Raw genomic sequence first — 24322 nt, 5'->3', positions numbered from 1 at the left:
AAAGAAGAGAACCAAGCCAATAAACAAATCCACCAATGATAGTAAGCACTAAAAACTAAACTAAGATAAACATCAAAATCAGCAACTAGTCAGCCGCATACAACAAACCCCAAGTCTACAGTTGTTTTCAACGTCCACTGCCTCAATTTTGGGATGATTCATAGTCTGTTCTGGTATTTCACAGATGCAGGGTACATCAGGTTGACTGCTGCTCCTGAGGCTGCACAGAGAAATTTCCCTTTCTTTTCTTTGTTCTCAAAGCTCCTGGGGTTCAGCTTTGGTTTTGGCCCCACCTCTGCATGTAGGTTGCCCTCTGGTATCTTTTTTTCACCCAGACAGGAGGGGGTTAAAGAGTGGCTGATTATGGGGCTCTGGTTCACTCAGGCTGGGGGTTGGGTGGGTTACGGAATGCAGGGCGAGCCTGTGGCGGCAGAGGCTGGTGTGACATTGCAACAGCCTGAGGCGTGCCATGTATTCTCCTGGGGCAGTTGTCTCTGGATCACAGGACCCTGGCAGTGGTGGGCTGCACAGGCTCCCAGGAGGGGAGGTGTGGATAGTGACCTGTGCTTACACACAGGATTCTTCGTGGCTGCAGCAGCAATGTTAGAGTTTCATGCCTGTCTCTGGTGTCTGTGCTGATAGGCAGAGCTCGTGCCTGTCTCTGAAGCTCGTTTTGGTGGTGCTCTGAATCTCCTCCCCTTGCACACCCCGAAACAATGGTCTCTTTAGTCTTAGGCAGTTCCAGACTTTTTCCTGGACTCTCTCCCGGTTAGCTGTGGCACACTAGACCCCTTCAGGCTGTGTGTTCACGCAGCCAACCCCAGTCCTCTCCTTGGGATCTGACCCCTGAAGCCCCAGCCTCAGCTCCCAGCACCCACCCGCCCCGCTGGGTGAGGAGACAAGCCTCTCAGGCTGGTGAGTGCTGGTCATCACTGATCCTCTCTGTGCGGGAATCTCTCCACTTTGCCCTCTGCACGCTTGTTGCTTCACTCTCCTCCGTGGCTCTGAAGCTTCCCCCTGACTTCCCACTGGCCACCCCAGTCTCTGCCAGTGAAGGGGCTTCCTAGTGTGAGGAAACTTTTCCTCTTTCCCAGCTCCTTCCCACTGGTGCAGGTCCCATCCCTACTCTTTTGTCTCTGTTTTTTCGTTTTTCTTTTGCCCTACTCAGGTACATGGGGATTTCCCTGCCTTTTGGGAAGTCTGAGGTCTTCTGCCAGCATTCAGTAGGTGTTCTGTAGGAGTTGTTCCACATGTAGATGTATTTCTGATGTATCTGTGGGGAGGAAGGTGATCTCTATGTGTTACTCCTCTGCCATCTTGAAGGTCCTTCTATTGTCATCATTTTAAGAAGATTTTTTTTTAAGTCTTTTCTCTTGATGCCAATCTAGTATTTATAGACTATAGGGTAGCTTTTTTGTCTTTCCTCTAAATTTATCAACTATTTACTGATTACCTGGAGAAGGTGGCCTCTAAGCCGTACTTTTATATATAATTCTAATATACTTGGCTATTCAACTTTAGACCAGAAATATAATAAAAGTAGCAAATTAGAAGTGGGGACACGAGTACCACAAGAAGAAGTGCTTATAACAATGAGAACCAACAGCTGACTTAATATAGAGCAAAGAATGAGATGGAAAAATTCAGGTAAAGAATTGAAAAATCATAAACATCTTGGTTGACATAGCTAGCATAGAAGCCACTAGCCCTTGAGAGGGCCATTTGTGAATTATGGCACATTTTAATAATTGTTCCATTAATTACCCTATTACCAGGATAAGACTAAATTCCGGTAATTATGTTTTAAAAGGTAGGACAGTTTATAACTCTGGGAACATTTGTATTCAAAATGACTATAATAAGTAATGTTTCTTTGCTTAAATGGTAAACCCTTAACTGTTTGGAAATTTGGCTGTTCAGGAAGACTTATTCAACTGGTTTACATTAATGGTTGTATTCTAAACATTAGTCATATTTTGACATCTCCCCCAGTTATCACTGTTTAATAAAATCCTGACTTCTTTCTTCTCTTCCCTTGACAATTCATTCAAGAGGTTTAACTTTTACTGTGATAAAAGGTGGTGTGTATTCCAAAGGAACTGTTTAAAATAGAAGAATGTTTGGCATGCTTAAATACTTAAATTCTAGTTAGGAAGAGTTGTTGGCAAGGGAAAAAAGGCCCATGATAAAGGAGAAGAAGTTATGAGTGGCACAACTGAGCAGACTGCAGAGAGTCAGTCCTATCCAGAGTATGTGAAGAGGGGTTAGGTAGGGTCTACTGCATGGATGACAGAATTTAAACAGGAGCACATATACCCTTCCATTATCTCAGGAGAAAAGAAGTATAAGCTGTGTGTTTGTGGATGGTTTTAGGTTTGGTGGTAGGAGGATCAGGAAATTCTTGTCTGATTTTAATTTTTCTTTGAGGTCATCTACTGAAAGTGAGAGAGGAGTTGATGGAGTGTCCAGGGTTTGATGGTGATCATCTAAAATTGCCACTGTGGAAAATGGGAGGTTTTCTTATTATGTTGAAGTGGCAGTTAGCTTATGAGCTTATAATGGAACCATTTATAAAATATAATAACTTTTCTATAGTAGCATGCAAGCATTGCAGAGGGCCAGAAAAGGGAGATGATTGACTACATTCAGATTAGACTATGCTCAAATAGTATAATTGGATTTGTTTGTTTGTTTTTTTGCGGTGCGCGGGCCTCTCACCGTCGTGGCCTCTCCTGTCGCAGAGCACAGGCTCCAGACGCGCAGGCCCAGCGGCCATGGCTCACGGGCCCAGCCGATCCACGGCATGTGGGATCCTCCCGGACCGGCGCACGAACCCGCATCCCCTACATCGGCAGGTGGACTCTCAACCACTGTGCCACCAGGGAAGCCCTGGATTTGGTTTTTAAGGAAAGTGGACTGAAGCAGAAAAGGAGTGGTTTTATTTTATTATTATATTAATTTTCTCCCATTATATTATACAGTTGGCATTTGAAATGTCTGAATTTCACTTACATTATGATTAATGATATTTAGAATAATATTATTCTTGGAATAATATTGAAAAAATGTTATACAAGCAGAGCCTCTGAACAGAAGCAGTTTGTTATTGCTGTTTATAGAGGGTTATATGTTTATCAGTCACTTATCGATCAGAGAAACAGAACTATTAAAAGACATATAGACATAGGTTTCTTTACAGGGATTTGACCTTATGCCATTGTAGAAGCTGGTTAAGCAGTCTTTTTAAGGCTGTTGTGGTTGCATCTGAATTTGGAGCTTTAAGTCCAGAGAGCAGGCTCTTGGGAAGGAAAAATGAATATAAAGCGGGGGAGACTAAGAACAAGAACAAGCTAGAACCCACAGGCATGAGCTGGAATTCTCGAGGATGGACAAATATACATGTCAGTTTATGTTGCCTCTGACCTTGGTGGTGTTGGTATTCTGTAGATTAGGCTAGGAGCTAAATACACACATCTGGCCTAGAAGTCAGAGAAGCTGAAGGAGGATGGTGGGAAAGGTGGGGCAGCTGCAGACTCAGATGCTGCCTTATATAAGGAGGTGAACCAGCAGTTAAGTGACAATGTATGCAAGCTATAAAATGGCTGCTGCTTTATTTCTACTCTTCAGGTCTTCTATAAAAATCTCTTGTTACCCATCATAACCAGAAATACACTGAAAAGGGAATTCTGGTAAGTGTATGTCAGACTAGTCAAATTGACCCAGTGACCACAACCATGTTACCTTGGCTCCTCTCTTTAAACTATATTTAATCTCCAAATAAAGAAAACAAAATCGTGCTTCTGTGCAACATGATAGAACTGTCCTACATACAACCAAAAACAGGCTGTGTCCCCAGAATAGAGTACAAAGCTACTATTATGTTAGATGGTAAGGGGATGAGAAAGGGGAAGAAAAGAAAGAAGTTTTGTTAATATTTAGGTGTATATTCACACATATAAATTCATATCAAAATATTGAAAGGATACCATAATATTACAATATTAATTTCTGAAACTGGTTATGGAGTTTCATCTAGTATTTATACCTGCTTTCCTCTACTACCCATTCTGTATTCCTTTTGTCCTCAGCAACATCTTAGCTGGTCATGGCCCCTTGCCTTGTGGGGTGATCCAGTCCTTCATTCAGAAGGTCTGGGCCATTTATTAGCTGTCCTGCCTTAACTGAGTTGTATTTTATCATTGACTTTAATCATAGGCCATGAGAATTCCAAGAGGTGCCCTAAAAGGTAACCTATATTCAAGATATACTTCCTCTTACCTCCATTATGTAGTACCAGCCCAATTTTCCCTTTATAGTCAGAATCAATCACTCTAGAAAGTACAGTAGCTCCCCTCTTTGCCTTTTGATTCAGTGGAATGAGGAGCCAGAGTGGCCAGGTGGCTGTCGGAACTTCAAGTTCAATTAATCATTGTGTCCCTTGATAGATGTATTCCTCTCTTTAGAACTAAGACCTCTAGACTAGTAGAGCCTAAGATCACAGAGTTGGGAAGCAGAAATTTTGCTAGTGTATCAAAAGGGGCAGTAGTGAGATAGGTCACTCCTGTTTTATCCCCCCTAGATTCCCATACCTGTGAATTCTGGCTGTGGGAAAGATAGCATCATAGTTTGGGTGCTGATTTAGAGCACTTACTTCATTCTGGGAGACATACCCTTAGTTTACAAGACATCACCTATCCAGCACTTGTAATTAAATCTTAAAAAGGCCAGTTCACTGTTCTATCCAGCCAGCTACTTCAGATGGTGGGGAACATGGTGAATTAGTGAGCAGTGCTGCTTGGTAGTCATCATTGTTACATGGTGACTGCAATGGGCATAGACAGATTTCATCTGCTGTGAAATTGTTTCCTTGGTCAGAAGCATATGTGTGATACCACAATGATACAAGTCCAGAGATGGTAGTTTTGGCAGAATCACTGTATGCATTGAAGGCAAGTCAATATCCAGAGTAAGTGTCTATTCCAGTAAGAACAAAGTGCTGCTCCTTCCATGATGGTAGCAGTCCAATGTACCCAACTTGCCACCAGTTAGCTGCCTGATCCCCCAAAGGAGTGGTACTCGTATCAGACGCTCAGTGTTGATCTCCCAAAGGAGTGGTGCTCATATCAGAGGCTCAGTGTTGATCTCTGTTGGCAGATTGGGTATTCAGCAATGGCTATAGCCAGATCAGCTTTGATGTTGCTGAGCCCTTGAATAGTTTCCATACCTGCATGGCCACTTCGTTCACAAGCTCATTGGAACAATGGTAGGAGTGGCTAGTGACATAAATATCACTAGTGACATAAATATCTGTATCTATTTGGAGAGGTCTGTCCATATACCTCTTCCCCAGACTTCCTTGTTGGTAATCTCTACTTGTGTTCTATCCAGGTTCCTGGCCATCCAGCCAAACCATTTGCCATAGTGCATGAATCAGTGTAGACCTGTATCTATGGCCATCTCTCTTTCCAGGCAAAGTGAACTCACTGCGCAAAGTTCTTCTTACTGAGATAATTTCCCTTTATGGCCATTCCAGAGTGGGACTGTAGTGCTGTAGCTGTCCACTTTGGGTGGTGCCTGTGTATCATGCAGAACCATGTATTTATTTTTTTAAATGTTGATATAGATGAACCTATATTTAAATTTTTATAGCTTTTTTTTTTTTGAGATTCAGGATCTGATCAGTGTTCGTGCATTGTGTTTATTATATCTCCCCAATGTCCCTAAGACCATCCTCACTTCTGACATCAGCTTCAAGTTCAGGGATCCCCAAGCCCACCTTCAGCTTTGATACTTTACTACAAGGACTCACAGAATTCCCTAAAAGCTGTTAAAGATACAGTTAAGGTTTATTACAGTGAAAGAATACAGATGGAAAATTAGTCAAGGGAAGCGGCTCATGGAGCTGACTCCAGCAGAATTTCAAGCATGAATCTTCCATTTGTCCCCTTTCCCAGTGAATCATGGACAGCACTAACTTCTCCCAGCAATAATGTGTGAAATACACAGGGTATTGCCAACTAGGGAAGCTCCCCCAAGCATTGGTGTGCAGTTTTTGTTAGGATTTGGTCACATAGACATGGTTGATTGCCTGTGAAGATGACAGTTTCCAGCCCCTCCTGAGGTGGAGCTGATACTGTGTGGCCCAAATTTCCCAGCATAAACCACATTGTTAACATAGATGGCTCGTGTGGCCCAAGACCCTCAGATAAACAAAACCACTGTTTTAGGCAGGACATTTCAAGTCCTTAAAGATTACCTTCCAGTGACAGAAGGCAAAGGCCAGACCTCTATTTGGGTACAGTTAATTTTTTAAAACACAGGTTTATTGAGATATGATCCACGTGCCATACAAATTCACCCTTTTAAAGTGTAAAATTCAATGGTTTTTAGTATCTTCATGAATATATGTAACTATCACTACAGTCAATTTTACAACATTTTTATCACCTCAAGAATAAACCCTGTAACCTTTAGCTGTCACCCCCTAACCCTCTTAGTCCTCCTCCATCTCCAGCCTTAAGCAGCCTTGAGTTTGTTTTCTGTCTGTATAGATTTTGCTGATCTGGACATTTCATGTATATGATAGTGATTTTTTGTGACTGACTTCTTTCACTTAGCATGTTTTCAGAGTGTTGTAGGGGGTATCAGTACTTCATTTGTTTTTTATAGCCAAATATACTCACTCTGTTGTACATATTTTATATGTTTTGTTGATCTGTTCATCAATTGATGGGCATTTAGATTGTGTACAAGTTTTGACTTTTATGAATAATGCTGCTGTAAAGATTCATATACAAGTTTTTGTTAGGCATATGTTTTCATTTCTCCTGGGTATATACCTGGAAGTGGAATTGTTAGGTCATATGGTAGCCCATATGTTTAATTATTTATTAATTAATCTATATTGAATTGTTTGAGGAACTACCAGACTGTTTTCCAAAGCAGCACCATGACTTTGCACTCCCACCAGCGGTGTTTGAGGGTATCAATTTCTCCACATCCTTGACAACACTTGTTATTATCTGACTATTTGATTCTAGTGAGCATGAAGTCGTAACTTCATTGTAGTTTTCATTTACATTTCCCTGTATTTATTGGCCATTTGTATATCTTCCTTGGAGAAATGTCTGTTTAGATCCTTTGCCCATTTTAAAATCAGGTTGCTTGTTTTTTGATGTTGTTGAATTGTAGGAGTTCTTTATGTATTCTGGTTGTAAGTCCCTTATCAAATAAGTGATTTACAAATATTTTCTCCCATTCTGTGGGCTGCCTTATCACTCTGTTGAGAGTGTCCTTTGATGCACAAAAGTTTTAAGTTTGATGAAATCCAACTTACCTATTTTTTCTTTATTGCTTGTGCTTTTGTTGTCATAGCCAAGCAATCATTGCCAAATTCAATGTCATGAAGCTTTTCCCCTATGATTTCTTCTAAGAGTTTTAAAGTTTTAGCTTTTAAGTTAGGTCTGTGATGCATTTTGAGTTAATTTTTTTATATGGTGTGAAGTGAGGGTCCAACTTCATCTCTTTTTGCATGTGAATATCCAGTTTTCCCAACACCGTTTGTTTAAAAGACTGTCGTTTCCCTATTCAGTGGTCTTGGCACCCTTACTGAAAATCATTTGACCATATATGAGTTTGTTTATTTCTGGGATCTCCATTCTATTCCATTGGTCTGTATATCTTTCTTTATGCCAGTATCACATTATTTTGATTATTGTAGCTTTGTAGTACGTTTTAAAATCAGGACGTGTGAGACCTCCAACTTCGTTCTTTTTAAAGATTGTTTATTTGTAGTCCCTTGAGATTCCATATGAATTTTAAGATGGCTTTTTCTATTTCTGCAAAAAACGTCATTGAGATTTTGATAGATGTTGCATACATTGTAGATCACTTTGGGTAGTATTGACATCTACTCCCCTTTCTTTTATCTTATTCATTTTAATGTTATAACTATTTTATCACATTTTCTTATTTATTTAGAAAAGAGATTCTCAAAGTTCTAAAATTTATGATATACTATCTTGATCTTGTACCATCTCATCAGTTTTCTTTAGGACTCTATCTAAATGAAAAAGAGGCATATTTTCATGCCCCTCTTGTTTTCTTCACCTCCTTTCCTCCAGCAAATATTTTCACTTTTCCCCTTCTTGGTCTTATATTCTCCACTATCTCTGTTCATTAAAAATTTTTGGTTGGGGGTAAGGTCATAGATGTGTACGTGACTGATAAAGGTAAAAACATTTTGTGTCAAACCCCAAAGAGAAGATAATGGGAAAATGCAAATAATTAGAGGATGTAGGAGGAGGGAATTATTGTTCTGGGATAGATGAGTATCATATTTCAGTTGTGTTGAAGAATCATTCAGACTTAATTTGGAAGACTGTCCCCTATTTAAGTCAAAAACTGTGAATAGATCAGAGACGTTCAGCAGCATTCATGGAACATAGATTTAAAAACTAGAAATACTGTCTTCTGTTTTCAACTGATTTTATTTGAATTGAATTTATTCCCTGACAAGTTATGAACTGATTTTTAATAACAATATTTTAACAATATATCATATGAAAGTAAAGTTACATGTAGAAGTACATATTCTGCTCACTAATGTATTTTAGAAAAGATAAATACCCATGAGATATCTGTATTCTCTTTTAATATGTACCTTAACTTGATTGGGTATGTTTATTCTGGATGAAATTTAAGGTTTCTTCTAATTCTTTATTCTGCTTCATAGACTATATTCACAGTATTCCCTTTCTATGTTTTAAAGATGGGTTTCTTAAGTGAGAGAGGCTCACTATATGCCAGGCACTCTCAGTTTTACAATCAAACTTGATTCCTGGCTCTGTCTCTTAATAATTATGTGATTTTGATTAAGTTATTTAGTCTCTCTTAGCCTCAGTTTTTTAATATGAAGGGAGAATGACAATTCCTATGTTGTAGAGGTATTTGGCTGAGAGGGTACTTAAAGTTTCTATTAATATCTAGCATATAGTTAGTCACTATTTTCATGAAAATTTTAGTGACCAGTTTGGACATTTTTCAAAATTTGATATATTATGGTTGAGATAAAGGTCTGAAGTTAAAATAATAATTTGTAAGTCAGGAGACTACATATAAATAGACAAACCTGAAGAATAGAGAGATAATCAAAGATTAATAAAGAGAAAAAGTAGAAGATAAAAATTAATTCCTGAAGCTAATGTGCTCTGAGAAATACCTTACTGATAATAATCTTTTTACCTGATTCTATCAATAATGACATTTTAGAAATTTTCTTCTGTTTACATTTAGTTTTACTTCTCTTCTTTTTCTAGTTTTTTAAGTTGGAAGATGACATCATTGATTTAAGGCCTCTCTTGTTTTCTAATATAAGTGGTTAGTTCTGTAATTGTCCTTCTAGGTACTGCTTTCACAGTACACCACAAATTCTCACATGTCCTGTTTTTGTTTTATTATAGTTCAAAAAACTTTCTAATTTTATTTTTTTGATGATCCGTGGGTTATTTGGAAGTACACTATTTAATTTTTGCATACTTGACTATTTTCCATATATCTTTCTGTTGGGATTTCTAGTCTAATTCCATTGTTAGACTAAGTAGAACTTAGTCTAATGGAAGAAAAACATAAGTTAATGAGCTGTTTTGATACAGTGTGGTCCTCATGAAACTGATGTGAGTATAGTACTGAAGGAGCTTGGACGATCTAGAAAAGTTCTTTCATGCAGGTGACAACTAAATCTAAACCTCAGATTAAAAAATGAGTAGGGGTAGGAATGGCAAAATTGAGGGCAGAACTGCTCAGAGAGCAATATGTGCAAAGCCTGAAGGTAACAGTACTTTTGGGGACTAAAGTAGGGTGGCGAAGTGTAGAGTTTGAGTAGGGATGTGATCACATGTGACCGAGGTGACTCACATTTATGAGTCCTTATTGTGTGCCAGGCATGTGTTGTAAGGATGAAGAAAGATAACCCTATTAGATGGATAATATTGTTATAGCCATTGTAAAATGAGGAAATAAAACAGAGAGAGAGCTCAGAGAGATTAAATAACTGCCCAAGATTATACAGACAGGAGATAGAATTTTACCATGGTCATTCTGACTATAGAGCCCAAGCTCTTAACCATTATACCGTTCTGTGTCTATGACTTAGGCCAAACAACAGTTTGAACTTGATCCTGTTCACAATGTAGAGCTCTTTGAGGATTTTAAGTAGGGACATAAATAAAATAAGTAAATAAAATTTTTGTTTTAAAAACATCACCCTGGCTACAGTTTATGTTGGGGGAGGTATAGAGAAGGTGCCTTGAGATACAGTTGAAAAATGTTTTATGTTCTATGTGGAGCGTATACTAATTTTATTTTTTTTATTTTTATTTTTTCATAGATGAGGTTCTGGGATTTATTTTTTTAATAAAAATAAACTTTTAATTCCTAATTTAAATAAATTAGGAGTTTGGGTTTAACAGATACACACTACTATATACAAAACAGACAAACAAGGACCTACTGATAAGCACAGGGAACTACACTCAGCATCCTGCAATAACCTATAACGGAAAAGAATCTGAAAAAAAACACACACATATACATACACATACATATACATATACATATTTATTTACACATATATATAACTGAATCACCCTGCTGCACACCCAAAACCAACACAACATTGAAACCAACCACACCTCAATAAGATAAATAAATAAACTTTTAACAGAAGTTTTTAGCATTATCACAACACCATTATCACACACACACAAATTAACAGTATTTCTTGATACTGTCAGTGGCTGTTAGCCAAAGACCACCAGGGGCACACAGAGTTAAACAAGTTGGGTTTATTACTTATTGCAGCAAGGCAGAATGCACACCATGTTGAATTGCTCAGTATTTCAGTAAAAGGGTGTTAGAAAAGACTTATTAAAGAATTTGGTTTTGTACACATGAAACTTATATAGTTTTATAAATCATTGTTACCTCAATAAAAACAAATGAAAAAGAAAATTATTTTTAAAAGAGAAAGGGGAACGTGGCTCTCAATGCTCTCAATATACATATTAGCAGATTAGCTTGTAAGTTTAATAGAGTGTATGCTAATTTTAAAGTGAAGGTTGTTCTTAACCTCTCTGTCGTTCAAGTTCCTCATCTATTAAATAGAAATGGTAATGGTTCCCTCATCATAGGAGTATAAAACAATCAAATTGCATAGAACTGCACATAGTAAATACTCAGTAAACTTTAGCTATGATGATGATAATAACTTGGTCCTTGCAGGTCAAGCTTAAATTTTAATCATGTTTTCTTTTTTCTTTTAATGTAAGAGTTTTATCACAGAACTTACAGATATGACTTCAGTATGCCACAGTACAATAAACTGAATTAACTACTACCTTCTCCCCACTACTATTATTTTGTTTTTTCAGTTTATGGGAAAAACAGATGGAGACTATTACACTCTGGATGACATGTTTGTCTCCAGAGCAGCTGAGAGAGAATGTTTTGGTGAAGAGGAAGAGAATCAGAGGAAAAAAGCTATTGCTGAGCACCGGAGACTTGCTGCACTAATGGAAAACTGTCTGTATTGTTTTGACAGCTCTCAATTTCCCAAGCACCTTATTGTTGCAATAGGTGTTAAGGTAAGAAATATAACGTTTATTGCCCTAAGGAAACGATTCAGTGGTATATGTAAATTTGCCTATTTCTTCATAAGATTCTAAGAAATCTGTCTTGTCTCATTCTGTTTCAAATATTTTCTAAGTTCCCATGATTCTTAGAATCTTTTTAGAGCGAGTATAAATATCTAAATGATATGAAGCTCCCATTTTGTGTAATTCTTCTCTGTAGAGAGGCAGCATTGAGTAGTGCTCAGGCCCTAGACTTTGGAACCAGACCACCTGGATTCAAATTCTTGCTCTGCCATTTACCATCTATGTGATCTTATTTTCATGATTGGCACTTGATTCTCAGTATTAAAATCACTTCGGAGCTACTTAGTCTAACTTCTGCTTCTTCCTTTACTTTCTCATAGAACCTTTTGTATCTTTATAGAATATCTCATAATTTGAAGAAGTTTATTGTACAGTTGTTGCTTGGTTTCCACGGGAGATTGGTTCCAGCAGTCTCTCTGTACCAAAATCCACAGATGCTCAAGTCCCATAGTCACCCATCTATCTGCAATTCCACATCTGTGGATTCAGCCAACCCTGGATCATATAGTACCATAGTATTTATTGAAAAAGGTCCATGTAGAATTGGACCCACGCAGTTCAAACCCATGTTGTTCAAGGGTCAACTGTAGTTTGTTTTACTTGTTGAGTGTCTCCCTCAGTAGTCTGTAAGTGCTCTGACGGCATAGATAACTTTCACTCATCATTGTATACCACACATGTATCCCATTATATACCAAGCATTTATGTTTATAGTCACTTCTTTCGATAAATGTTAATACTCACTTATTTAATAGTCACTAATAATAGTCACTTATTTCAGTATTTGTCAGTTTAATTCTTTTTTTAACATCTTTATTGGAGTATACTTGCTTTACAGTGGTGTGTTAGCTTCTGCTTTATAACAAAGTGAATCAGTTATACATATACATATGTTCCCATATCTCTTCCCTCTTGCGTCTCCCTCCCTCCCACCCTCCCTATCCCACCCCTCTAGGTGGTCAAAAACCACCTAGCTGATCTCCCTGTGCTATGTGGCTGCTTCCCACTAGCTATCTATTTTACGTTTTGTACTGTATATATGTCCATGCCACTCTCTCACTTTGTCACAGTTTACCCGTCCCCCTCCAAATATCCTCAACTCCATGCTCTAGTAGGTCTGTGTCTTTATTCCTGCCTTACCCTTAAGTTCTTCATGACCTTTTTTTTTTTCTCTTAGATTCCACATATATGTGTTAGCATACAGTTTTTGTTTTTCTCTTTCTGACTTACTTCACTTTGTATGACAGACTCTAGGTCCATCCCCCTCACTACAAATAACTCAATTTTGTTTCTTTTTATGGCTGAGTAATATTCCATTGTATATATGTGCCTCATCTTCTTTACCATTCATCTGTTGATGGACACTTAGGTTGCTTCCATGTCCTGGCTATTGTAAATAGAGCTTCAATGAACATTTTGGTACATGACTCTTTTTGAATTATGGTTTTCTCAGGGTATATGCCCAGTAGTGGGATTGCTGGGTCGTATGGTGGTTCTATTTGTAGTTTTTAAGGAATTATTTTTTACGGAATTATAAAGCAATTATACTGTTCTCCATAGTGGCTGTCTCAATTTATATTCCCACCAACAGTGCAAGAGTGTTCCCTTTTCTCCACACCCTCTCCAGCATTTATTGTTTCTAAATTTTTTGATGATGGCCATTCTGACCAGTGTGAGATGATATCTCACTGTAGTTTTGATTTGCATTTCTCTAATTATTAATGATGTTGAGCATTCTTCCATGTGTTTGTTGTCAATCTGTATATCTTCTTTGGAGAAATGTCTATTTAGGTCTTCTGCCCATTTTTGGATTGGGTTGTTTGTTTTTTTGTTATTGAGCTGCATGAGCTGCTTGTAAATTTTGGAGATTAATCCTTTATCAGTTGCTTCATTTGCAAATAATTTCTCCCATTCTGAGGGTTGTCTTTTGGTCTTGTTTATGGTTTCCTTTGCTGTGCAAGAGCTTTTAAGTTTCATTTGGTTCCATTTGTTTATTTTTGTTTTTATTTCCATTTCTCTAGGAGGTGGGTCAAAAAGGACCTTGCTGTGATTTATGTCATAGAGTGTTCTGCCTATGTTTTCCTCTAAGAGTTTATCTGATAGTCTCTGGCCTTACATTTAGGTCTTTAATCCATTTTGAGTTTATTTTTGTGTATGGTGTTAGGGAGTGTTCTAATTTCATACTTTTACATGTAGCTGTCCAGTTTTCCCAGCACCACTTATTGAAGAGGCTGTCTTTTCTCCACTGTATATTCTTGCCTCCTTTATCAAAAATAAGGTGACCATATTTGCGTGGGTTTATCTCTGGCTTTCTCTCCTGTTCCATTGATCTATATTTCTGTTTTTGTGCCAGTACCATACTGTCTTGATTACTGTAGCTTTGTAGTATAGTCTGAAGTCAGGGAGCCTGATTCCTCCAGCTCCATTTTTCATTCTCAAGATTGCTTTGGCTATTCGGGGTCTTTTGTGTTTCCATACAAATTGTGCCACTCTTATTCAACATAGTTTTGGAAGTTCTAGCCACAGCAATCAGAGAAGAAAAAGAAAAAACAGGAATCCAAGTCAGAAAAGAAGTAAAGCTGTCACTGTTTGCAGATGACATGATACTCTACATAGAGAATCCTAAAGATGCTACCAGAAAACTCCTAGAGCTAATCAATGTATGTAGTAAAGTAGCAGGATACAAAATTTATGCACAGAAATCCCTTGCATTCCTATACACTAATGATGAAAAATCTGAAATTGAAATCAAGAAAACACTCCCATTTACCATTGCAACAAAAAGAATAAAATATCTAGGAATAAACCTACCTAAGGAGACAAAAGACCTGTATGCAGAAAATTATAAGACACTGATGAAAGAAATTAAAAATGATACAAATACATGGAGAGATATACCATGTTCTTGGATTGGAAGAATCAACATTGTGAAAATGACTCTACTACCCAAAGCAATCTACAGTTTCAATGCAATCCCTAATTCTTATATTAAGTAAATAATTATTGTGTACCTGATGTATGCCAGAACCTCAGTAGTCACTGGGGAAAAGTAGAAAATCAGATATACGTGTGGAGCTTGTATTCTAGTGAAATAGAGCAGAGAATAAAAACGTAATGATTGCCCTGATATAAAAGAAAGTGTTGTTATGAAGCAGATATAGAGAGCAAATGTGATAAAATAATGGGAGAGTATTTTTTGAGAAGGTGGTGTAGAAGGCTTCTCTGAGGAGGTATTTTAGTAAAGGTATGAAAGATGAGAAGAAGCAAGCAACATGAAGCTATGAATGAATAATGTTTCAGAAAGATATCAGTGAGTGAAAAGCCTTGAGGAGGAAGTAAGGCAGGCATTTATGGGACAGAAAAAAGATCAGTATAGCTGGAGTGGAGTGAGTGAGAAAAAGTGGTAGGAGAGGAAGTTCAATTAATGCTAGTTTCAAGAACTAATAGTTTGGGGAATATACATATACATATTAATTAATTTGTTTGTTGTATATACATACTTACACATACACACAAGCACCTGTGTAGCCAAAGAACTGGCATTGACTTTTCCATTCCAATTCTAGACTTTAATATCTTTAGGTCATTAAGACAGTCAATTTATCAATTTGGATTTTGGTTTCTTTGTTTCCTTACCCTTCCTTTTCTTTTTCTTTCTTTTCCTCTAGACTTTATCAAAAAGTAAAAGTAAAAATTCCATTCAAAATTTAATCAATCAAAAACCCCACCTTAATCACTTATATTAATTTTTCTATGTTCTTTTCTAGATTGTTACATAAACATTCGCATTTTCATAATTATGACATTATATATAAATATTTCATTCCCTTTTCATCTAGTCCCTACCTTTAAAAAATGTATGAATAAATTAAACATAAAGTAACACAAAGTTTTCAGTAATTCTTTACAAGAAGTTTGGGTTTTTTTCAATGACTTCATTTTCTCTAATGCACTGAAGACAGGCCAGGTCCAGGGGAGGCCCAGAGGTGTGAAGTGTATAAACCTTTTTTTAGCCTCCTACCTTATAGTCGGTGTCCCAAAGTAGGCATTTCTCAATTAGCTAGTGAAAGGAAACTGTTGGCCAGTAAAGAGACATTTTCTATTTCTTCAACTCATATATTATTTCATACATTCCTTTTCCTAGTCTCAGTTTTCCTCTTCTGCTGTGAGGTAATCCACATTTTCCATTAGAGATTTGTAAAGGTATTAAATCTTCTTTTGCCTTTAACTTACTGAGCATTGGCTGATGTTTCTTCCCTCTCAGACTAGTCGTTTCATTCTGATTTCATTTTAATACCATTTGAATCTCTTTTCTTGGTCTATGCTTTATTATGCTATCTTAGCTTTAATAACTGCTATCTAGCTTCAGCCTTTCATCCGTGAATATTTTAATATAGAAATGTTTGAAATATTGGTTCGAAGGAATTTCATCTATTTACTACAATATCTGACTGCTTATCCCATCTATTGTAGCTAATAGGTTATTTTATTAATCTGAATAAACAGTAAGAAATTATTCCTTTTAGTTGTTACCTCAGTAATTATATATGATTATGAGTTTCTAAGGAATTACTTTGCGTTAGGTAGTAATAATTTAACAGTATTCTAAAGCAGTTCAGCAATTCTCACTCAGCTTGAATTTCTAATTCTTAAAGTTAATGTCGTAAATCCAAATGTATTAATGAAGCTATGTGAGTACTCATTAGAGTCAGACAGTTATGTAAGTTTCTGATCATAAATTGTCCCTGCCTTCTCCCTCTTTTTTAAAAATAAAAGTTATCTCTCCCCTTCTTGTCTTAACACTATCCTTTACTTAAAAGAAAAAAAAAGTACTTTGATTTTAGAGCAGTTTTAGATTTACAGAAAAATTGTAAGGCAGTATAGAGTTCCATATACCCTGTGCCCAGTTTCATCTATTATTTCCATCTTAACATTAGTATAGTAAAATTGTTACATCTAATGAATCAGTACTGTTTTTTGTTTGTTTTACTTAATATAGTTGATATACAATATTATGTTAATTTCAGGTGTACTACGTAATGATTTGACATTTGCATACATTATGAAATGATCACCATGAAAAGTCTAGTAACCATCAGTCCCCATACAAAGTTATTACAATATTACTGACCATATTCCTTATGCTGTATATTACACCCTCATGACTTACTTATTTTGTAACTGGAGTTTTAATACTTTTTCATCCCCTTCACCTATTTCACACCTCCATCCCCAAACACTTCCCTCTGCCAGCCACCATTTGTTCTCTGTATCTGTGAGTCTGTTTTTGTTTCATTATGTTTGTTCATTTGTTTTGTTTTTCTGATTTCACGTATATGTGAGATGATATGGTATTTATCTTTCTCTGTCTAACTTATTTCACTTAGCATTTCAATCTGTAGTGTTGCAAATGCCAAGATTTCATTTTCATTATGGCTGAGTTATACTTCATTGTATATATGGTACATATATATATACACACACACACACACACACACACACACACACACACACACACACACACATATACACACACAGATATATACCATATCTCCTTTATCCATTCGTCTATTGAAGAACACTTAGGTTTCTTCTGTATCTTGGCTATTGTAAATAATGCTGCAATGAACGTTGATATGCATTTATCTTTTTGAATTAGTGTTCTGTTTTTTTTAGGTAAATACTCAGAAGTGAAATTGCTGGATCATATGGCAGTTTTATTTTTAATTTTTTGAGGAAGCTCCACACTGTGTTCCATAGTGCCTTCACCAATTTATATTCCCACCAACAGTGTAGCAGGGTCACCTCTTGTCCACATCCTCACCAACACTTGTTATTTGTTTTTTTGATGATAGCCATTCTGCCAGGTATGAGGTGGCATCTCATTGTGGTTTTGATTTGCACTTCCCTCATTGTTAGTGATATTGAGCATCTTTTCATGTGTCTGTTGGCCATCTGTATATCTTCTTTGGAAAAATTTCTGTTTGGTCCTCTGCCCATTTTTTAATCAGTTGTTTTTTTGGTCTTGAGTTATATGACTTCTTTTGTATATTTTGGATATTAACCCCTTATCTATCATTTGCAAGTATTTTCTCCCATTCAGTAGGCTGCCTTTTCATTTTGTTGATGATTTCTTTCACTATGTAAAAGCTTTTTAGTTTGATGTAATCCCATTTATTTATTTTTGCTTCTGTTTCCCTTACTCGAGGAGACATATGCAAAAAAATGTTGCTAAGATCAATTTCAAAGAGTGTACTACCTATAGTTTTCTCTAGAAGTTTTCTGGTTTCAGGTCTTACATTTAAATCTTTAATCCATTTTGAATTTTTTTAATATGGTGTGAGAAAGTAGTCTAGATTGATTCTTTTGCATGTACCTATCCAGTTTTCCCAACACCATTTATTGAAGAGGCTATCTTTTTTCTTTTGTATATTCTTGCTTCTTTTGTTGTAGATTAACTGAACATGTAAGCATGGGTTTATTTCTGGGCTCTCTATTCTGTTTCATTGATCTATGTGTCTGTTTTTAATGCCAGTACCATTCTGTTTTGATTACTATAGCTTTGTAGTATAATTTGAAATCAGGAAGTGTGATACCTCCAACTTTGTTCATCTTTCTCAAGATTGTTTTGGCTGTTCAGGGTATTTTGTATTTTTATACAAACTTTAGAATTATTTGTTCTAGTTCTGTGAAATATGCCAATGGTATTTTGATAGGGATTGCATTGAATCTCCAGGTTGCCTTGGGTAGTATGGTCATTTTAAACGATATTACTTCTTCCAGTCTATGAACACAGAATTTCTTTCCATTTATTTTTGTCATCTTCATTTTCTTTCATCAATGTCTTATACTTTTCAGAGTACAATTTGTTTACCTTCTTGGTAAGATTTATTTGTAGGTATTTTGTTCTTTTTGATGCAACTGTAAATGAGACTGTTTTCTTAATTTTTTCTTTCTGATTGTTTGTTATTAGTGTATAAAAATGCCACAGACTTCTGTGTATTAATTTTGTATCCTGCAACTTTACTGAATTCACTTATTAGTTCTAATAGTATTTTTGGTAGCATCTTGAGGACTTTCTATATATAGTATCATGTCATCTGCAGTGAGTTTTACTTCTTCCTTTCCAGTTTAGATTCCTTTTATTTCTTTTACTTGTCTGATTGCTGTGGCTAAATACAAGTGGCAAGAGTTGGCTTCCTTTTCTTTTTCTTTTATTTATTTTTTATTTTTTAATTGAAATATAGTTGATTTACAATATTATGTTAGTTCCAGGTTTATAACATAGTGATTCAGTATTTATATAGATTATACTCCATTTAAAGTTATTACAAAATAATAGCTATATGTCCCTGTGCTGTACAATATAGCCTTGTTGCTTATTTATTTTATACATAGAAGTTTGTATCTCTTAAACCCCTATCCTTATTTTCCCCTCCCCCACCCCTCTCTCCACTGGTAACCACTAGCTTGTTCTCTGTATTTGTTTTATTTTATTCATTTGCTTATTTTATTTTTTTTGATTCCACATATAAGTGATAACATACAGTGTTTGTATTTCTTTGTCTGACTTACTTCACTAAGCATTATACCTCTTAGATCCATCCACATTGTTACAATTGGCAGAATTCATTCTTTTACTATGGCTGAGTAATATTCCATTGTGTGTGTGTGTGTGTGTGTGTGTGTGTGTATGTGTGTGTGTGTGTGTGTGTGTGTGTATTACATCTTCTTTATCTATTCATCTGTTGATGGACACTTAGGTTGCTTCCATATCATGGCTATTGTAAATAATACTGCTGTGAACATTGGGGTGATGTGTCTTTTCAATTATTGTTTTCATTTTCTTCAGATGTATACCTGGGAGGGGAACTGCTGGATCGTATGATAGTTCTATATTTAGTTTTTTGAGGAACCTCCATACTGTCTTCTGTAGTGACTTCCAGTTTACATTCCCAGCAACAGTGTACAGGGTTTCCTTTTCTCCACATCCTTGTCAACATTTGTTATTTATAGACTTTTTGATGATAGCCATTCTCACAGATGTGAGGTAATATCTTTGGCTTTGATTTGCATTTCTCTGATGGTTAGAAATGTTGAGCAACTTTTCATGTGCCTATTAGCCATCTGTATATCTTCCTTGGAAAAATATCTATTCTAGTTTCTGCCCATTTTTCAATTGGGTTATTTGGTTTTTTGATATTGAATTTTATGAGCTGTTTATATATTTTGGATGTTAACCCCTTATTGGTCATATGATTTGCAAATATTTTCTCCCATTCAGTAGGTTGTCTTTTCATTTTGTGGATGGTGTCTTTTGCTGTGCAAAAGCTTTTAAGTTTAATTAGGTCCCATTTGTTTATTTTTTATTTTGTTTCTTTTGCCTTAGGAGACTGATGTGAAAACATAACACCATGATTTTTGTCACAGAGTGTTCTGCCTATAGTGTTCTTCTAGGAGTTTTATGAGTTAATTTTTGCATATGGTGTGAGAAACTGTTCTAATTTTATTCTTTTACATGTAGCTGGTCAGTTTTCCCAGCACCTCTTATTGAGGAGACTGTCTTTTCCTTGGTATATTCTTGCCTCCTTTGCCATAGATTAATTGACCGTAGGTTCATGAGTTTATTCCTGGGCTTTCTGTTCTACTTAATTGATCTCTGTGTCTGTTTTTGTGCCAGTACCATACTGTTGTGATTTTACTGTAGGTTTGTAGTATCAGCTGAACTCAGGGAGTGTGATACCTACAGTTTGTTCTTTTTTTCTTAAGATTGCTTTAGCTATTCAGGATCTTTTATTCTGTGAAAAATATCATGGTTATTTTAATATGGGTTGCATTAAACTTGTAGATTGCTTTGAGTAATATGGACATTTTAACCGTGTTATTTCTTCCAATCCATGAACACAGGATATCTCTCCATTTCTTTGTATCATCAGTTCCCTTCATTAGTGTCTTATAGTTTTCAGAGTATAGGTCTTTCACATGATTAGTTAAGTTTATTTCTAGGTGTTTTCTTTTTGATGCAATTTTATATGGGATTTGATTTCTTGCCTTTTCTGATAATTTATTATTAATATATAGAAAAACAATAGATTTCTGTATATTAATCTTTTATCCAGCAACTTTACTGAATTCATTTATTTGTTATAGTAGTTTTTTGTAGCATCTTTAGGATTTGATATGTATAGTATCATGTCATCTGCAAACAGTGACAGTTTTACTTCTTTTTAATTTGCAGTCTTTTTTTTGTCTTTTTCTTCTCTGCTGTCGCTAAACACAGATGGTGAGAGTGGGCATCCTTTTTATTCCTGATCTTAGAGGAAATGCTTTCAGCTTTTCACTGTTGAGTATAATGTTGGCTGTGAGTTTTTCATGTATGGCTGTATTATATTGGTGTATGTTCTCTGTATACCCACTTTGTTGAGTTTTTGTTATAAATGGGTCTTGAATTTTGTCTAAAGCTTTTTCTGCATTTATGGAGATAATCATATGATTTATACTCTTCAGTTTTTTTATGTGGTGTATCGTGTTGCATCAAATACAATTTTTTGTTTCCTCACTTTCAGTATGTATGTCTTTAGATCTGAAGTGAATCTCTTGGAAGCAGCATATGTATCATTCTTGTTTTTTTTTACCAAATTAGTTGCTCTGTGTCTTTGTTGCTATTTTGTTAATTGTATTCCTGTTGTTTTTATAGTTCTTCTTCATTCCTTTCTTCTCCTTTTGCTCTCTTTCCTTGTGATTTGATGACTGTCTTTAGTGTTACATTTGGATTTCTTTTTCTTTTTTGTGTATCTATTACTGGTTTTTGATTTTTTTAGTTACCATGATGTTCATATGTAGCAACATACATATTTGCATGTATATATATATATAATCTTTATTTTAAATTAATGATCTGTTAAGTTTATACTCATTCTAACCACACTACATTTTACTGCCCTCCCCCCAACATTTAATGTTTTTGTTGTCATATTTTACATCTTTCTGTTTTGTGTATCCCTTAACTACTTATTGCAGGTATGGATAATTTTTTTACTTTTATCTCTTAACCTTCCTATTTGTAAGTGGTTGATCTACTACCTTTAATGTATGTTTCCCTTTCCCAGTGAGACTTTTCTTTCCATAATTTTCTTACTTCTAGTATGGCCTTTTCTTTTCTCCTTAGAGAAGTCTTTTTATCATTTCTTGTAAAGCCAGTTTAGTGCTGAACTCTTTCAGCTTTTGCTTATCTTTAAAATGCTTTAACTCTCCTTCAGACCTGAATGATGACATCGCCAAGTAGAGTATTGTTGGTTGTAGGTTTTTTCTTTTCATCATTTTAAAGATATCATGCCCTTCCCTTCTGGCCTGCAATTTCTGCTGAAAAGTCAGCTGATAGCCTTATGGGAGTTACCTTATATGTAACTAGTTGCTTTTCTCTTGCTGCTCTTAAGATTCTCTCTTCGTCTTTAATTTTTGCAATTTTAATTATAATGTGTCATGGTGTAGACACATTGGGTTCATCTTGTTTGGAAGTCTCCATAGCTTCCTATACCTATATCTGTTTCCTTCTTAAGGTTAGGGAAATTTTCAGCCATAATTTCATTGAATACATTTTCTACCCCTTTTTCTTTCTCTGCTCCTTCTGGGACCCCTATAATGTGAATATTAGTATGCTTGATGTTGTCTCAGAGGTCTTTCTCAATTTGTCCTCATTTTTAAAACCCTTTTTTTTGTTGTTGTTCAGCTTGAGTGATTTCCACTACTCTGTCTTCCAGATCTTCCAGATCTCTGATCAGTTCCTCTGTATCAGTTCCTCTGAATCAATCTACTGTTGTTTTGTTCTAGTATATATTTTTCTTTTAGTTCTTGTATTCTTTAGTTCTCTTTGGTTCTTCTTTGTATTTTCTAACTCTTTTTTGAAATTGTCAATGTGTTCATCCCTTTTTCTCCCAAGTTCAGTTAACATATTTATGATCATTATCTTGAATTCTTTATTGGGTCAATTGCTTATCTTTGTTTAGTTGCTTTTCTTTTTTTTTTCCTGAGGTTATGTCTTGTTCTTTCACTTGGAACATTTCCTTCATCTCCTCATTTTACCCAATTCTGTGTTTTTTCACTCGGTGTTAAGTATGTCAGTTACTTCTCCCCATCTTCAGAAGTAGCCTTATATAAGAGACATCCTTTGGAGCCTGGCAGCATGCACCCCTTTGGTCACCAGAGCCCTATTCCTAGGGGTGCCCCCTATATGGACTGCATGTACCCTTCTGTTGCAGTAGGGTCAACTTCCATTGGGCAGCTGGTATGTGGGGCTGAACCCCAGCTTAGTTGGCTGTGGTGCCTCTTGGCACAACTTGCAGGCCTGCTGGAGTGCAGGGTGGGCTTTTCTCGTGGTTGTCTGTTTCAACCTATGGGATGTGGGGCTGCTGCCGTCTGCTGGTCGGTGGGGTAGGCTTCTCAAGTGGTTCATTGCATGCCTAGCAGGGCTCAGGGCTGATGCCAGCTTGCTGGAGGACAGGCCTGGTCCTTGGCACTAATAAGCTAGAGGGAGGATTCTGAAATGGTGCTTGCCAGTGCTGGTGTTATTGAGGTAGAATGAGCTGCCAAAAATGGCTGCTGCCAGCTTTTCTGTCCCCAGGGGGAGTCCCAGTTGCTTCCTGCCTGTCTCGGAGGCTCTCCAAGAGCAGCAAGTGGGTCTGAAACAGGCTCCTTTCAAACTAGTGCCTCTGTGCTAGGACTCAGAGCATGTGAGATTTTGCAGACAACCTTTAAGAATGGAGTCCCTATTTCCTATTGCCCTTGGGATCTCTCCCATATGCAAACCTTGCAGGCCTTCAAAGCCAGACATTCTGGGAGCTCATCTTCATGGTGCAGGTCCCCTGCCTGGGAGCCCAGTGTGGGGTTCACACTCCTTGCTTCTTGTGGAGGACCTCTATAATTGTAATATTCCTCTGGTTTGTGGGTTGCTGACCTGGGGGTGTAGGTCCTGACTAAAGTGCATCTCCAGCGCTGTTGCCTGTCTCATTGTGGTTCCTTCTTTATGTCTTTAGTTGTGGAGTATCTTTTCTGCTGGTCTTCAGGTTGTTCTTACAGGTAGTTGCTCTGTAATTAGTTGTAATTTTGTTGTGCCTGTGGGAGGAGGTGAGCTCAGGGTCTTCCTAGTCCAACGTCTTGGCCACCTCTTCAGTGCTTATTCCTGATATTGTTTTTAATTGTGAATATTTTGGGGATTTAACTGTAAATTTAAGTAGATAGCCATATCCACACACACTCCTAGTTTCTCCTCTTACAGTGAAGTTTTAAAAATTTGCATAATTTTGTAAAGCAATTAATAAATAAATTTATTAATTCATTAATTCTCTTACATAAAATTTTTCTAGCTAAAACCTAGCGAAAAATTATAGAAAATAGGATCAAGCCTCGTTGAAGAATATTTATGGTTCTTATAAACACCTTTTCCTCTCTACATATATACTAATTGACCTTTTTTGTTTTTAGACAGTTTGTGTAAAATGAAAAAATAGTACCAGCTTGTAGGTAATACATGTATGTAAATAAATAGAACTTAACCAGTGCTGTAAAGCCATACAGAGGTTATTTCTCTTTTCCCAGCCAATGAGGGAAGG

General features: G+C 36.4%; 1 protein-coding gene across 3 annotated transcripts in view; it reads left to right on the top strand.

Moving 5' to 3' along the window:
* The window catches only part of CWF19L2 (CWF19 like cell cycle control factor 2), a 189878-nt gene that overhangs the window by 133399 nt on the left and 32157 nt on the right, over positions 1-24322 (top strand). For all 3 annotated transcript variants that reach the window (XM_027095703.1, XM_027095702.1, XM_027095701.1), the window contains exon 13: positions 11430-11642. In XM_027095703.1, the coding sequence (XP_026951504.1) occupies positions 11430-11642 (213 nt within the window). The remainder of the gene's footprint in view (positions 1-11429; positions 11643-24322) is intronic.

Source organism: Aethalodelphis obliquidens, unplaced genomic scaffold (assembly GCF_003676395.1).
Source record: "Aethalodelphis obliquidens isolate GAN/ISIS:26980383/991018 unplaced genomic scaffold, ASM367639v1 scaffold93, whole genome shotgun sequence".
Lineage (NCBI taxonomy): Eukaryota > Metazoa > Chordata > Mammalia > Artiodactyla > Delphinidae > Aethalodelphis > Aethalodelphis obliquidens.
This window is presented reverse-complemented; position numbering and strand designations above follow the sequence as displayed.